Here is a 17,935-nt window from a genome sequence, read left to right as displayed (position 1 = left end):
TAGTATATCTGCTATGATATTATAAACTTTAAAGATATGCTACCTGCCTATTACTTATTTATAGAAGTACAATTAATTTTTGTATTGATTTCTTTTTTTAATTATTTTATTGTTGTTCAATTATAGTTGTCTGCATTTTCCTAATTTTTGTATTGATTTCATATTTAATAAATTTGTTAAACTCTTCTTAATTAAATTAATTTAACTGAAAATCCTTTTGAATATATATTTATATCATTTGAAAACTGTATTTTTCTTAATAGGTAAATGTTATAACTTTTTTTCTGTTAGATAGGAGGGAATAATAGTGGACGTCTTTGTCTAATGGGAATTTTTAACTATAAGGTTTTCTTCTTTTTAAAAATTTTATTTATTTATTTTTAGAGCGAGGGGAAGGGAGAGAAAAAGAAAGGGGAGAAACATTGATGTGTGGTTGCCTCTTGCATGCCCCAATTGGAGACCTGCAGCCCAAGCATGTGCCCTGACTGGGAATCAAACCAGAGACCCTTTGGTTCTCAGGCTGCAACTCAATCCACTAAGCCATACAAGCCAGGGCTAATTATAGGGTTTTTCTTAGAGTTGCTTTTGTTTTGCTATACACAAACAGATAAACACATGTACACACATATATATATACACACATTACTAAAGTTTCTAATTGTGTTGTCTTATCCACGGCTTCTATACCTTGCTGATATTTTTTGGAGGAACCTATTTTATGTATTGATTACTGAAGAAGTGTGAATATATTCTATCAGAGTGGTATATTAAATATTGTCAATATGAATATTTTTGCTTTATATATTGTGATAGTACATTACTATATGCATGTAAATTTAAAATTGCTATGTCCTCTTTGAGAACTGAACATTGTATCATTACATAGCAGCTCTCTTTGTTTTGGCTTTAAAGTCTATTTATTTGATATTAACGTAGCTGAAGCAGATTTATTTTGGTGATTATTTGCATAGCATATTTTTTCTTTTCCTTTTCTAAATTATTATGCTTCAGACATGCCCTAATTAAGTGTCACATGGCTGAATTTTGTAATAAGTCAATCTTTGTTATTTACAAATTGAAAAATTTTAAATGTGTTTTTAGTTTTCATACTAATGGATTCATTTTTCATCTTATTTTGTGTCTTATTTTTTTCTTGCTTTCTCTTGGATTACTGTTTCCAGTCTCATATTTTTTCCTCTAAAACATATGAAGTTATATACTCTTTTTATTATTTTAGTGGCACTAAATTATTTCAATATTTTTCATCCTAGGGTTAATCAATATCTTTACCCTCTTCCTGAGTGACACAAGGACTTAAAACACTTTAATACTAAAAATCTCTTCTTGAATGATATGATGTTGTTTTATATTTTAGTTCTAATTTAACCCCATAAAACATTATTATTATTATTTCACACAGTTAATGCTCATTTAGCTATATGTACCTATTCGTGATTTTCTTTGGTCTTTGTTTAGACTTCCTCTGACTAGCCCATAGGTTTGTAATTACTTTAGTGAAGATCTGCTGGCAACAAACACTCAGCCCTCCCTGCTGCAACCCCCCCCCCCCCCCACCATTATCCTTCATCATTCTGGGCTGAGCTGAAAATGTTTTTATTGCTTTCAGTTGTGTGTGATACTTTCTCTGGGTATAAAACTCTAGATTGGCAAATACATTCTTTCACTACATTGAAGATATTATCCCACTGTCTTCTTGCTTCTATTGTTATTACTGAGAAATCAATTTTCTATTTGTCATTTCTCTAAAAGTAATGTCTCTTTAGTTGCTCTTAAGATATTTGCTTTGCCATTGGTCTTCTGAAGTTTCCATATGATGTATCTAGATATGAAATTGTTTAAAACATATCTTGCTTGGAATTTCTAACTCTATACATCGGTGTCTTTCATCAGTTCTGACACATCTCTTCAAATACTCTCCTGTCCTCATTCTCACTCACCTCCTCTTCTCACTCTATCCTCCACATCTCTTAATCTCTACACCGTTTCCCCCCATCTCTTTGAAACTCTGTTATATTCTGGATAATATTATAGAGCTCTTTTTTAAATTTAATAATTATCTGTGTGGCTAAAATGAGACACTGAATTTTAAATGTAAGTATATTTTTATTTATACAAAATCAATTTATTTTCAAATATACTTTACCACTTTTAAAAATCAATTTCTCTTTATTCATATTGTCAATCTTGAAAGTACTTGTTTAACATTCTGTTTCTCATAATTTCAAAATATTAACTTTTTATAGGGCTTATTCTGCTGCCTTTTGTTTCTCCTGAATTTCACTGAGACATTTTTATACTAGTTGTAATTGCTTTGACGAACTCATATCTCTTGGAACTTTAACTGTAGTAATAGTTTAGAGGCTGGTTTGAATATATGCTCTTTCATAGACTAACTGATGAATTATGCCAGGAGCCTAGAGGATTTCCAGGATGAGAAACATTTAAACTAAATCCTGAGTTTATTGGGTGATGTGAATTCAGGCTTCAAACTCACATAAAGGACAGCTTGTGATCATAAATTCTCAAGAAGAATTTTTTCTTCCTCTATTCAACAGCAAGTTTTGAGATCAACAATTTTCTTGGAGTTCCTTGAGAAATAGGTTTATGTTTAAATTCATGCATATTGAAGTTTGAGGCCCTTTGCAATCCCAGGTTTATGTAGGGGTCTCTCATTAGACTCCTCACTTTGGCCTTATTTCCTGTTTTCTCATTACCCACACATCATTAAAAAAAAAATCTAAGCTCAATGTGAACTTGGTAGACACTTTCAAGGTGAAAGACAGCTTTACATTTCCGTCTACCTCTCTGGGTAGCTGCTTTCACGTCAGCCTTGTCCTTTGAGCATTCCTTCATTTTGTTTCCATTTATATATTTTCAGTGTGACAGAGAATTTTTTATTGGACACTCAGGTCTCTCCAGTTGGCTTTTTGATGTTTTTGTATCTTAGGTCATATCAGCAACAGAGTGGGTTTTTACATAGCTGACTAAAACAGGCAACATCAGGATTGCTTCAGAATCGGTCATTCTACTAAAACCCAGTCAAGTTTGAAGGCTCATTAACAGAAATGTGACAATATCAAGGAGCCATGATGGCTCTTCTGAGCCTGAAATTGATATTTTTTTAAGCTAGAAATAGAAAGAGGGCAATTAAAAGAATTAGATTCAGATGAACAGTTACAGAAAAGCTTAAAATTTCAAGCAATCTTCCATTTAAAACTAACTTGTAGCAGTAATGGAGTCCTTTACTTTAAAATTAAGAAATTTTTGATCACCCAGATAATATATAAATACATTATTTCCAGAAACACATGGAAACACACAAAGAGTAAAGAACCCTGTGACCACCTCCCCAATCCGAGCCCCTCCCTAAAGTAAACCAATAGTTAAAAAACCCAGAATTTCTTTATTCTTATTTATATTCATATCCATGCATAAAACCATACAGAAGCATAGAATTTGTTTTGAATTTTAGAAAAATAGATAGGCAGCATGGTATTTTGCACGAATAACATGTTTTTGAGGTCTACTCTCACTAGTCTAGATGTACGATTGTCCATTTTATATTTGTGAAGACTGGGCTTCGCTCTCTTCAAACTTACAGATTTTCTATAGAGAAGCCAGACCCCATTCTGACTTTCAATTTGTGACCTGTAATTTCCTCTCTAGAAATATTGAGGAATTATGCTTTGTTTTTAGTGTTCCAAAATGCCTCAGCTTTGGGCCTTACTGTGGCTCATTTTTCTCTTGTTGCTGGGCCATCTGTCTGGACCTTTGGCCTGGTATCGAATGCTCTTCAGTTGTAAAAAGATTTCCTATCATATATTTTTGATATATGGTTTTCTCTTTCTGGCATCCCTCTCAGTTGGGGGTCAGTGCTCTGGGCACTTAGCTTTTTCCTTTATTTTTTCTGCAAAATCAGATCCATTTGCCTTCTGCCTTCTACTTATGTATTGATGTTCTATACACAGTTATCCCCTCTGTCGTACTCATTGACTCCTTTTTTTCTTCCCTATTATTTTATGAGAATCATTTAAATATCACTTCAGGAGTTTGTCCCACAGAAATTACAAGACTCCTTAAGAATATTTATACACAGTTTATATAAATATATATTTTATATTTTATGGTTTCTATGTTTTATATTATATACAATATATGTAGATAAATTATATGCACATATATTTTATATATTTAAAGATGAACATATGAGAGAGAGAGATTATTGCTGTTATAGAGGAAAACTGTTGACATTTAAAATTTAAATTGCATCCAGTGACTAATGAAATTCTTTTCAATTCCGTGTTTTCAATTGTCTTATAATCAGCAGATAGTTTTTTAATATTCAGATAGTTATAGGTAATTTCTTTCCTTTGGTTGCACTGTAATTCACTATATGGAATACGTTGGGAGAAGAGGGTGGTTGGGGGTGAGGCTGGGAGAACCAAGTAAGAGGGCTGGAGACTCAGTATCTGGCCTGGTCCTACTACTACCTGTAAGCAGGTTTCTCTGCCCTCTTTCCACATTTGCTAAATGAAGGCGTCAGCTTGGTATATTTTAAAACCCTTTGCATCTCTTATTGTCTATGTAATTAAAAAAATTCTCTATGTCTTAGTTTGCCCGGGTTGGTAATAGCTCTTTTATCCCATGTTTGATGATTATAAATTTAACATGCTCCTGGCCCATCAACACATTTCTGTGTGACTAGTGCAAACAGCAGACCATGGCACTAGTCTGAACACGAGATGTTGGAAGTCCAGGGGGAAAATCTTCTAGTGAGTAAGGGAGAATAAATCTGGGAAAATGCCATTCCTAGACACTGAAAGTAATGAAAACAAAACCCTCAGGGTTATGGAATCAATTTTTCAATTAATATGCTTTCCTCGCCCTTTTACTTGTGTATAAATTAATAGTAGCTGAAAACAAAGGAACACAGAGGAAAGAAGACTGGAACAAACGATGCAATAGAACAGAAATTACATCTACCTGCCATCTGCACACAGAGAAGGAAGGCATGTGATTTGGAATCAAAGGGGACTGAATTAATATGATGGACAAGATGCTTGAGTAGCTGGTGTGGAGATAGCTGTGCAACAAGACACTGGGGGTGTGCTTGCTTGGGAATCTGTTTGCTGGTGTCATGGTATAAGGTTATGCCTAAGAATATTGACATGTGTTTTGCCAAAAAATTAATGGATTAATGAATTTAAGAGACAGGTAATGTGCTTGGTACAAAATTCAAAGAGTACAAAAGTCTATTCAGGGGCACTTACCCCCTCCCTATGAGGCAGGCCAGGAAGTCAGGACAAGTGGAGTAGGGAAACTGAGCCAGAGGGCTGAACGAACTGGCTGAACAATTTACAGCCAGATACAGAAGGTCACCTCCCTAGAGATAACATCCAGGCCTCAGCTGTATTTCAGCTCAGGGCCCAGAAAAAGAGCAAAACCAGGTGGGCAACACCAGGACCTGCTGCCATGACTAATGACCCACTGCCCTGGCACTGACCAATCAATGGAGACCACAACTATGACAGGGCACACCTGGAAAACTGATGACTATCCAGCTGAAACCCTCCCCTGAGACGTCCCCTAAGATTCGCACATACAAGGGAGAGATAAAAACCTCAAGTAGAGGACCCAGCACATACTCTCCCTCTGAGGAGCAGCCCATGCCATTCCCTTCCCCTCTTCTTTCCTCCCTTCTTCCACCACAGGCACGCATCTCCTAAACTCTAAGGGACCCCATGAGACTTACAACCAGGGGAGTAATGGGCAGCAGCAGCTCATCCCATGCTCACCCCTGAACCTGTTCCCATGGCCCCTTTCCTCTGACTTCCCAGTGAGCTAAAGCAGCCCAGACTAGGCCATCTTGTTGCTTCTTATTGTTCTTCTTTTTTTAGATTTGTTTATTTTTAGGGAGAAGGAAGGGAGGGAGAAAGGAGAGAAACACTGATGTGAGAGAGAAACATCAATTGGCTGCCTCCTGTATGTGCCCTGAGTGGGAATGAACCTGCTTCCAGGCATGTGCCCTGAATGGGAGGACACTCAACCAATGGAGTCACACCAGTTGGGGCTTCTGTTCCTTCCTCTGTGCTAAGCCCTTCCTTGTCTTGCTGACCCAGCTTTAATAGACATACCCTTATAGTCACCTGGACTTGTAAAATCTTTCCTACATGAAGAACCCACACACTACAGGCTGGCCCTGGAAGGACTGGCCCAGAGCCAGGCCCCTTCTCTGGTAACATCTATATTGCATACTAATAGTTTTACTAACAATAAGCTATTAAGTACCAACACAAGCTTCATACACACATTTTAAGGCAAGTATGTATCATGGATGGGTTGATGGATAGATGGAAAGGCAGAGGGAGGTAGTGCTACTTTCAAATCCACCGCTGTTAGTTTTTTAAAAAACTAACCAATTTTCCATTCTATTTGATGAGTGCTATAATTCCAAGATTAGAAATCTAGGTGATAAAATATTTCTCAGTATATAATCTCTATGTTTTCTAACTAACTTAGCTTTAATTTTTAGATAGAATGTTGCTAAAGGCCCGGATCCTGGACAAAACAATGGCAGTGAAGGCCACTCTAGGTGTCTTAACTTATCATCTTGGGCTCTTGTAAAATCTCACCTACTAGCATTTTTCATATTTTAGTTTGCCAGTAAGACTTAAAAATGGAGGAATTGTAGAGATGTAAATGACTGAGACTAAATGGACCAACATGCCAAAAATATATTTAGGCACAAAGTTTAAAGGAGAAGAGAAATATTTATAAAATGCCCAGCTGAGCTCCAGTTCTGATGGTCATATCAGGGCAGAGAGGACTTGCAGGTCACACGGAGCTGTGCTGACTCCACATGCAGGGGCATACATTTCACCCGTGAACAGTTCAGTAGGCTAAATCTATGGAAATATCACCAGCAAAGTGTTGTCAAGAGCCAGTCCAATTAGTTGTCTGTTAGGAATATTTTATTTTAGAACTGATCTTAACAGAAGCATATCCTGACTCTTTACATATAAAATAGACATTAAAACAAAACAAAATAAAAAAATTCTGGTTACAGCTCAGCAGAATTGAGCATAAGTTTCAGTCATGAAACAGCAAACGTTTCTTTTTCTTAAAATGTGAGTTTAAAGGCTCTGACAAAACCTTTGGTACAAAAATTATAAGAGAAAACAGGAAAAGGCTGGTTCCACCTAAGTGAGTGTGCCTTTTGTTCCCTGCGACCCAACCTTCACAAAACTGTTTGTTATTCATTTCATTACAAACATCTTGCTGTCACAGCAGGTGTTGGGTCAGGGGAGGACACGGTGTCCAGGAAACCTGCAATCAGGTTAGAAAACTCCCTGGTGACCCATTCCCTTTCAATTGACTCTGAGTGGCTGGCACTGCCTACCACAGACAGCCCTGAGCTGCCTGCCCCCGAAAGGGTTGTCATTTAAGCCACAGCAGAAACACTTCCCCAAACCACTCTCCCTGGAGGTGCTAGAGCTGCATGTCCAATAACAGAAAGGGAAGTTGTCCTAGCCTTTCTAACTATTAGAGGAAATAGACTATTTCCTTAGAGTTGCTTTAAAATTCCACTTCCTCCAGGACTGATTTTAAAAGTTTCTTGCATGAATCACTCTCTTTGGGTAGAGTTCAGTCTTTCAAGGATGTCCTTCCCAGTTTTAGCTGCCCCAAACGGTGGCTGATTTGATTATGGACCTCAGTGTGTCTTCAAAGAGGGGGAAGAGAAGGCAGTAGGCTAAGACCTACAAGGCTTCCCTCCATATCCTCACAGGTCTCTGCTATGAAGTGGCTGCTGGCCATTTGGGGTGACTGAATTGCAGCCACTGCTTGAGTCCCTGGTCTGGTTCTCTTGACCGGAGAGAGCTTCTTGTCATGTTCTTAGGTGTCTACCAGTCACCCCAGCACCAACCATTTCTCATCCCTGTGGCACACAGGTACTTTCCTGTCCTAAGACTCACATGATACAGGGAGCCATGAGCCTTGTTCAGAAGCTTGCAGATTTTGACCCGAAGAGTAGAAGCCAGAGGGTTGCATGCAAATCTTACTCCATGCTCTATTCTCTCTCCCCTTCTTCTTCCCATATTTCCTGGGATTGGCAGAGGTGGGCTTCCCTCTTCCTCTATGGCCATATTCCGAGTTCTCTCATTGTTGAATGTGTAGTAAACCTCTAACCTCTCAGGCCTGGCTTATGTGGTAAAAGAAGCAAAGGAATTTGGAGAAATCCCTTCTTCTCTTGATATCTCAATTTTTCAAGATTTCTGCCTCACTAATAAGGATCTTCCCCCTTAGGGAGTCCCATGCTTTCCTTTCCTAGAGTTGTGACTCAGCCTGGAGGGGCCAGAGAAGGAAGGAGGATACTTTTAAAGGGAAAAGAAAACATCCCCCTTTATTATGTGCAAAACTGCTTCACTACTGTACAAGGCAGAGTGACATCTAATTACCGGATGGTAAATGTGGAGGCCTCTTAGCTGATAGATGCTTCAGTGTAGCGGCCATGCAGACTTTGTGCATTCCTGGATCAGCTCTGAAGTTCATGGTGCATGTTGTGTGAGTATTATTGTTAATGTACGAAATATAAATAGCAGGAGAAAACTGCCTAACATTTACATAGCATCTAAGGAAACCCTTCATTGTTGATAGTTTATGCTGCACACTCATTAAGATACTGTTCTTCCACCAAACACTGATTCATCACAGGAAAACACAACTCTGCCAACCATTAACAGTGAATGCCATCTTTCCCTACTCTTCAGTGGTGACCATTTTATACAGCAATCTCATGATGACCTAGACAGGACCATAAGTGAGAAGTACTCATTAATCTCTTCTCAAATGGATTTCTCGTTGCCCCCCATGACCCCCATTACTATCCCAGATCCCAGCTCCCCTTCAAGTCTAAATGCCTGAAGAGCCTATTCCTCGCCTCCTGTTCGTTCCACTCTCACCTGGCTCCTACTCCTACCTCTCCACTGACACATCACTAATACCAAGGGCACCAATGACCTCCTGGTCACTAAAGTCAAAGGACACTTTTCTGCACCACTCAGTCACTGTAGACACTAAGGGTCACTCCCTTCATACTGGTGATTTTTTTTTTCTCTTTTGGCTTTTCTGGAACTTCTAGTTTTCCTCCCACCTCACAGGTTGACCCTTTTCTGCCTCTTTCAGGCTTTTAATCCTCTATCAGTCCTCTTAAAATGAAGAATTATCTGGAAATAAGTCCTGAGATTTTCCTTTTTTTCCCTCTGTATGCCAACCATTTTATCCATCCTATGCTTAACTTCAATCTAGAGTCATAATTTTCAAAATTTTTGGCATGTAAGTTATATCTGAAGAAAGAGTAAAAACATCTGATCATTTAAGTCTTTTTACTCACAGAAATTTCTTCTAGAATCACTCTCATACCAAGCTCACACAATGCAATGTAATGAAAGGCATCATAAACCAACAGGGTTTTAGTCAATGGCAAGATGTGGTGTGGTGCCAATTGGAAGTGAAAGACCAGAGCAGGAAACCGAGTGCTGTCCCTTATTCGCTGTGTGACTTTAGACAAGTCACTTTAACTCCCTGGGTTTCAGATGGTAGAGGCCACAGATATGACTTAATTGAAGTTTTTATAAAAGGTAAAATGTGAATTCTACCAAATGTCATTTCATTTCCAATGTCTGACCACATCCTTTACTCAGTTGGAAGTGCTATAAAAGGGCAAAATTGGAAAGAAATGTTTCCTGCAGAGAATAAAACAATCTGAAAACCGTTATCTATCCCTGCATTTTTCTATTCTATTTCATTTATTGTCACTTAAAACTCTTAGTTTTACCTTAATGTTAGCTGAGGGTAGTATTAGTGGGATGGGTATTATGTTACAGCTGAAGCAATTTTCAGGTAGGAATTGCTGAGTGGGCCAGAAAAATGTTGTCCATGCTAGGTTTTGTTTTGAGGGGCTTTTCTTTGCCTCCGAAATATTTTACATGCAGGTCCTGACAGTTCAGAGGAGAACAAGGCGGCACGGCACCTTTCTTGTGCAGAAAACATGGAATAAAAGGTTTGAAAAAGTTAAAGCATCACTTTTCGACAGAAAGTTTTGTTTTGTTTGTGAAGGATGAGATGTTTTCAACCGTGGTAAGCTGCAATAGGAACTCTGCATTAATACTAGGGAAACACTATGCTATAAAACAGTAAGGTCTGTGCTAATAAATACTTAATAGGTGGCTCTCCTAGGGCAGAAAAGAGCCTCACTTACAGCGCTTGCTGACCACCATGGTGTAAAACGATGGCCAGTTTCCAGCCCCCAAAGTGATCACGTCACACGAAGAGTGAGGGGGAGGCACACAGCAGCCCTCCGTACTAGTGGCCACGCAGACACCATAGTTGTAGGTACCAAGGGCCCAGGCCATAGAGAAATGTCTTAGATGGTCAGCAAGGGGAGAGTTTTGGGCATTTGGTATCTTTGTTTTTAATATAATTTGTTTAATTGTAAATTTATATAATTTACTTTTTAATAATGGCTGTGTCTAACTGTTGGGTCACAGAATCCCTGAAAGATATTAAAAAATGAGATCCTGTGAGACAGAATGACCAGCTACCGCTCACCATTGGTTTCTCCTCAAAGAAAAAAAAAACTTTAATATTAAAATTTGCTTAAGCAATATTTAATTACATTTGAGTTTTCAAAGGTGAACACCTTGCTGCAGGTGTTTTTACACTTGCTAATTTTCTACAACTCTATGTTATCTACCAACAGGTAAATCAAAGGCAGAGATTAAAATAATCAGATGCGAGATCCAGAGATGATAGTTTTCTATAAATTTGTGTAAACTGGCTGTGAGATGTATATATATCTCCTCATCTAAGAAATTTAAAAAAAGAAGAAGATATTTGCTTATTGAGTGACATGTTTTATAGACTGAATTGTGTCCCCTCAAAATTCATATGCTGAATACCCTAATCTGACAGACCTTGTGTCCTTATAAGGAGAGGAAGGGATACCAGAGCTTTCTCTCTCTCTCTCTGTGCCAAGTGCAGGTCGAGGTCATGTGAGGACACAGCAAGAAGGCACCACTTGCAAGCCTAGGGGATAGGCCTCTAGAAACCTACCCTGCTGGCATTGTGATCTTGGACTTCAGCCTACAGAACTGTGAGAATACAATTTTCTGTTATTTAGACTACCCTGTCTGAGATATTTAGCTATGGCAACCCAAGGAGACTAAAATAATATGTAAATAATGAAATTATATGCCATTCCACAGCAGTAACATGCTACTCGACCTCAGGCTTTATCATTACCGTCAGGAGAAGTTCCTTCCTGTCTGCTCCTGTGCTTGATAAACTTCTGCTCAACTCTATAGGTCAAGGGTTCCCACCTCTCAGAAGCTCTCCTTGGTTTAACCAGAAATGTGCCAGCCCTTCTTCCCCTGCAAACGGCTCTATTGAAATGATGATCACAGTGCTTTGTTCCAACACAAATTCTTTTTAGAAAGGCAAATCACCCATGAGAAACTGAGACTCAGCATGCTATCTACCTTTGCTGCTGATATGCTAGACACTAGCCACATGTGGCTATTTACACTTAAACTTAAATAAAATAAAAATTCAGTCCCTCTGTTGCATCAGCCACATTTCAAATACTTAATAACCACCTGTGGCCAGTGGCTGCTGCATTGGACTTGCAGACATGGTCACAGAATCGGCTTCCCTCACTGCAGACAGTTCTGCTGGACAGAACTGCACTAGACTGTGGGCGATTTGAGGTAAGGGGGAAGCCTGGTTCTTTTTTGCATAGCTTTGTTTCCTAAGCTCCTAGCCTTGTGTCTGCTATACAGTAGGCATTCAATAAGTATTAGTTGAATTAATACAAGAAAAAACACTAGTTGTAGTCACTGAAAGCATTCATGGTTCCTGGAGACCACAGAAATAAACACACATATATAAATTTATTTTTATTACCGACAAGTAAACTAAAAATGAGCAATTTTCATTTTCTCTGGGATGAGAACACCAACATCCATCATTAAATATAATTATAGACTTCATCTCTCAGGTGTTAATACAGCAATCTATAGTTGTTAATTCAGAAGCATAATATCGATTCTAATTTATTTTTCTAGGTCATCTCTGCTCTGTTGTTCTATAAGTGACCCTATGGACTCATTAAATCTTGCAGCATGATATTTATGCAACCCTATTTAATGAGTCCTCCAACACCTTGAATTCTCTGGATCTCATACCTATTATTTCAGTGGCAAAATTCTGAGTTTAATTAATCGTATTCTTCATGGACTCAAAGGAGATCATAGAAAGGTCACCCAGTCTTACACAACTCTCTGCTGGCAGACAGCCTCTTTGTTGTTCACTTAAAGATCGTCAAGTGACACACAATATCCTCTGGGGACTGATTCCAGAGCCCCTCACCCCCTTCCACATGGATAACAAAATCTGCAGATGCTCAAGTCCCTTAGAGAAAATGGCATAGCATTTGCACACAACCTACACACATCCTCCCACATATTTCAAATCATCTCTAGAGTACACCTTCAGTACAGATGCAGCCTTCGAGGTCTAACTACACAGTACACATCAGCAACATTAACTCTGTTTTCCTAATATTTTCAATCAGCGCTTTGTTGAATCCTCAGATGCGGAAGCCACAGATACAAAGGGCCGACTGTGCTTAGGTATTTAGATATTCCTACTCTCAGACATTTTTCTTGATTAGATCTTTCTTTGTGCAGCCCAAAGCAGATGCCGTCGCTCTGACTCCAGAGGAAAAGGAGGACAGGGTCATCTGTCACATGCTCTGGGGAAGCCCCTTCCTGTGCTATGACTGAGATGTAATACAATCTAAAAGGAGACATTGCCCTTTCAATATGTTCCTTTAGGGTTAGTAACCTCAGGGGTAAATACTGAGGCTGAGTAAGTAGTATTTGAATGAATAAACAAAAACCGTAAAAACAATTGCTTAACAACGACAAAAAGAAAATAGACCCTGTGTACCTGGAGTGTGCCCTAACGCCTTTCTTACATAATTCAGTCCACATGTTTTCAAGTGGGAGATGTGGGTTTTAGTTAACAAGGATGCTGTTCCAGGGCTGGAGGAGGAGAAGGATTTAAGAAGGAGTGTGGAGAGATAAGGGAGGGAAGAGGATCTCAAGGGAAGCAAACCCATTTCCTCTGTCTTGAACTCAGCACCCACATGTAAAAGATGGGTGGCATGGGGGTGGAGAGGAAGGGAGGGAGGAGAAACAGCAAGATTGGGAGGGGGTGAGGTGTCTGTCCTCAGTCCTGATGCTTTAGAGCAGCCATGGACAGGGAAGGTTATTACATCGAAAGCCTTTTCACCCATGTGTGTGGGCTACCCCGGGGCTCACAGTCTCCCTCTCTGCTTGGCTGTGCTTCCCCACTGGAGGTGATGAACACAGAAATCAGCTGCCTGCTTCTCAGTGACAGGAGCTGCTGGCTGCCAGTAATAGCTTCCTAGAGGTAGGTTCTATCTTCACAGGGCCGGAGATTTCCCAACACCTAGCCCTGGGAGACGTTCTTCCTCCAATACATTTGTTAGAAAACAAAGGGTTTTGAGAAGCTTGAACATCTTGCCTATGATGTTTAATTCCTCTTGCTATTGTGACCAGTTCTGGGGCTAAATCCCTGGCAAGACTTGGTTGTGATATTATAGAGGCTGGGGTATGCCACCAGCAAATAAAACAGCATTTGGTACGTGGGACTGGAGTTTATCCCTTGTCACCACTCAGAGAGAGCTGATTCCTTCACCAGAGGGACTGGTATTCTCTCCATTTTATAGATGAGGCTACTGAGGCCTGGAGGGCGTACCCTTAGGGCTTACCTACCTGCGAAATGTGAGAAAGAGATGTCACACCCCTGACAGGTAGAGTACATAATCAGGGCCTCAGGTATTTACTAAGAGAGCTGAAGGACACGGGGGTCCCCAAGGTTTGGCACTTCTCCATTTTACCTGTAGTAAAGTTCATTAACCTCGGAACCTTCGTTTTCTCAAGTGCATAATGGCAGGAACAAGATAACACATGTGATGTGATGTTTCACATCACATGTTTGAAGATGTTTCACAACATAGTGTACGTGCTCACTAAATGTTAGTTGTTACTGTTTTCGTTATTTAAGTGTCAGGAAAAATCATTTTTAAATGCCTTTCTGTGGACTGGAATTGCTCTTTATTACTTTAAAGCGTGCAGGGACTGTGTTTTTGCTCTTTTCTGCTCCCTATTGATATTGGCAGAGCCTGGAATAAAGCAGATGCTTAAATATACTTGGCATAAATGTATAATTCCCAGTGCTCCAGTTTCAGTATTTTTAGAAATTGGTCATTCTATAGCTCTTTATATGAAGATTTATACATACACCAAAAGAGCCAACACCCTTTTTTGTTTGTTTTTAATCTTGCTTTATAGTGGTCGTATTTATTTAAAAAATAGAAGTTACCCAGGTTAAAAAGGGGGCTGGCCTGCTCAGCTTCACCTGTTAGTCTGTAGCTGCTAACAACGAGGTTTGCATTCACAAACTGAAAATGTGAAATTTCAAGTGTTTATGCGATGAATATTCTTGGGATCAATCTTATAGTAAAAAAAAATCTTTTTTTTTGACAAATACATGATGTCTTTTACCTCATTCATTTTTTAATTTAAAATTAAAACACTTTTTTTGTTATTCAGTCACAACTGTCCCACCTTTTTCCCCGTTGCTCACCCCAACCCCATCCTCCCCCCCTCCCACAATCAACCCCCCCATTGCCCATGCCCGACAGTCCTCTATTCATGTTCCTTTGCTCGTCCCTTCTTCTTGCCCCCTCTATGCCCCTCCCCCCTCCTCTCTGGTCACTGTCAGTTTGTTCTTTATTTCTAAGTCTCTGGTTCTATTTTGTTCATTTGGCTGTTTTGTTTTCAGCTATAGTCCATCCATGTAGCTTTTTAAGGTGAGAAAGAAACATCTGAGGAAATATTAAACTTGGTACAAAGTGCACTTTTCATATACTGCCACGAAAGAAGAACTCTTTGTTCTTTTCAAAGATAAAATACTGTTTTTCTTTCTGTTTTTGAAATAAGGCCTATTATTCCACAGAAAATGTGAAATTGGTTTATTTTTATGTTGCCTTTTCTATGTGGGAGGCTAAAGGGACCAAACTATGTGATTGAAGATTTTTTTAATATCCAGGTATTGTGAGAATATCTATCTCTTTTGAAAATCAATATTTTTGCTAAGCAGGAAACTCAGCTGCCATTCGGAAGGAAATACAAGTTGTGAACCAGCCATAACAAGTCTGACAGAGCAGAGGACCGAAATGTAACATTTATGTTCCTACTGCATTCATTTCAAAAAACAATGCCCAACTCCTGTGCCCCGAGCTCCACTGCCATTTATCTCCTCTGAGAGAATTTAATATTCTACCTGAGTCAGTACATGTTTTGCAATAACTTAAAAAAATACCAAGACAGTTACCAGTGCAACAACAAAATCCAATGATGCTTATAACTGATGACTTAAGAGAAAGCCTAAATATTTATGGCCAAATGAAGAAGACATTTTCAAGGTCTTGCTGATGACTCCCTGAAGAAATCAGCATCACTCGCCTCTCCTCCGTCCCAGCTTCCGATGTGGGCTTGATCACAAGGTCCCCAGGGAGCAAGATGCACTGGGAGGACGTGGACAGAATTCAGCTATGGCTTTGCTCCCTAATGACACTCTCTGCCTGTCTCTTACCATGGTCATAGTCAGAAGTAGACAATAAAGAGATATCAAAAGGACAGGCTCATGATTAGGCAAAAAAAAATAAACACAATAAAGCACCATGAAGGCAGATTAAGGCTTGTCCTTCCAGCCGAAAGACAGGTGTGCACTAGATCCTTGCCGGGCAGATGTGGTCCGTGGAAACGTGGTGGCAAAGTCGCCCCCTGGGAGCCAGGCAGAAATGCAGACCTCAGGGCCCACCCAGGCCTCCTGAATCCGAATCTGCATTTTCATTGGATCTCCGGATAACTCATGTCGTCATTAGAGGGTGAAAAATCACTGTTTGTGGCAACTGACACAGAGACAGAGGAAGAGCTTACACCTGTTTCTGAGTAAAATTGCTGTTTTCACTAATCCTTTCACATATTTCTGAACTTCACTGCTTCACAGACCAACAAGTGCTCAAAGACACAAACAGTGTTATCCTCACTGTAAAACTCTAGTTTCAACACCTCAGAACAGAAACTTGCTTTTTTATGACCATGGTAACGCCTCTTTTATCCTGAGATGCACACCCATTAGAATGGGTTTGGCCCGTTCTTATTAGCAAAAGAAATACAATAGATTTCATGATGTGTCTCCTCTAGCAAGTAAAAGTCCTAAGTTTCGAGTTTCATTTTGCTCCAACCAGCAGGCATGGGCACAAGCACCCCTATCAGTTAGATATTTTTAAGAGCTCTTGATTGCAGAGAATTAAGAAATTCTGAGATATCCTCTTAACTCAAAATACCATGTGGGAATATAATGATTTTGGTTTGATTTTTCAAAAGGAGGGTGTTGTAAATTGAGTGGAATGGGTCAGGAAGACTCCCTGAAAGCTAATTTAGCCCTACTGGATTTTCAGATAATAAGGCTGTGAGAAACCAGTGCTGTGAGAGGTTGAAACTTAATGTTTCAAATGTGGAAATAATAGTGTAAGTGTAAGAGAGAAAGGCCAAGGCCAAAAGGGGAGCCAGTTTTGTAAACTGAGAAACAAAGAGAAGAAAGGGGAAGAAGATAATATGTAAGAACGGAATTTATGTCAGAAGGAGAGAGGACAATGATGAAGAAATAAACACCAGAGGAAGGCAGGCAGAGGTGTGAAGTGCATCATGGGTGTGGCTGGGAACTGGAGCAGGAGAACTACGGGACCGTGGAGAAAGGGAGGGTGAAGAACAAAGAAGCGAGTCCAGGATGCCTGTCCACGGGATGGCCACACGCCACCCTTCTCTCAGCAGCGACCCCTCCCATCCAGTCCTACCTGGCCGGAAGGACGGTGGTCACCACTTGAGAGCTTGAGGGTTGGGGGGAGTAAAGTTGGGGGAAACAGAGGGATCCTCATGGCAAGTTTCCGACAAGAATGAGGAGGAACCGTCCCCCTGTGTGAAGAAAAAGGGAGGCTGTCATTTCGGTGGCATTGAAATTGATCTCTAAGTCATCTGTTGTTTCAAATTATTTAACTGGGAGTTTTCTTGGAGTGCCTTCTCAAATGGAGATTCAAAACCTCCAGCTCCTTTATCTGGTCCAACACTCCACACCACACGTGCAGGGGCAATGGCAGCTGAACTCTCCGTGGTTCTTCCCTGCTCTCTGCAGGGATCAGATGTTAAAGATGGCCACAGCTATTACTTTTGAGAAATTCTCCACCAAATTCTACTAGTGTCAAGAAACCTGAGAACAAATGGTACTGAATTACTGATAGCAGTTAATAATGCAGCCCGATGAGTCTGGGCTCAACGGCTACGCTTTTTTCTCTCGATGACAGAGAACTACTTCTTTTTCACACACAAGGTTAATTTTGTTAGCCCTCTATGTAAGTCATTTGTTCAAAATCTATGCAGTAAGCACCAACTATGTGCCAGGAATTGTTCTTGAGTGCCCAGAACTCAAGAGCATCACTGAACAAAAGAGTCAAAGCCCCTGCCTTCATGGAGATTACATTCTACTGCGGAAGGACCCATTTTTAAGGAAGAAGTAAACGTCCTAACAAGAGAAGATAATAAATGCTGAGAAAAACAGAAAACAGGACAGAATAAAAAGGAGAGGAGATGCCAGGGACAGGAGAGTGGTGGAGGGGGCTGCGAATTTAAGTAAATCAGTCACTGACAGCCTCTTGGAGAAATCAGATTTGAGCAAGGACCTGAAAGGCAGGAGGGAGTTGTCC

The 17,935-nt window shown here is 39.8% G+C and overlaps 1 protein-coding gene across 4 annotated transcripts in view; it reads right to left on the bottom strand.

Annotated features, from left to right (window-relative positions):
* PLCB1 (phospholipase C beta 1) overlaps positions 1–17,935 on the bottom strand; it is a 647,197-nt gene that overhangs the window by 49,437 nt on the left and 579,825 nt on the right. The window contains exon 32 of one of the 4 annotated variants that reach the window (XM_024559915.4): positions 17,033–17,150. The exons of the other annotated variants lie outside the window; for them this stretch is intronic. Coding sequence (XP_024415683.1) covers positions 17,052–17,150 — 99 coding nt within the window. The 3' untranslated portion in view covers positions 17,033–17,051. The remainder of the gene's footprint in view (positions 1–17,032; positions 17,151–17,935) is intronic. 4 annotated transcript variants of the gene reach the window in all.

This window comes from Desmodus rotundus, chromosome 6 (assembly GCF_022682495.2).
Source record: "Desmodus rotundus isolate HL8 chromosome 6, HLdesRot8A.1, whole genome shotgun sequence".
Classification (NCBI taxonomy): domain Eukaryota; kingdom Metazoa; phylum Chordata; class Mammalia; order Chiroptera; family Phyllostomidae; genus Desmodus; species Desmodus rotundus.
The sequence above is the reverse complement of the archived record's forward strand: the minus strand, read 5'-3'. Positions and strand labels throughout refer to the sequence as shown.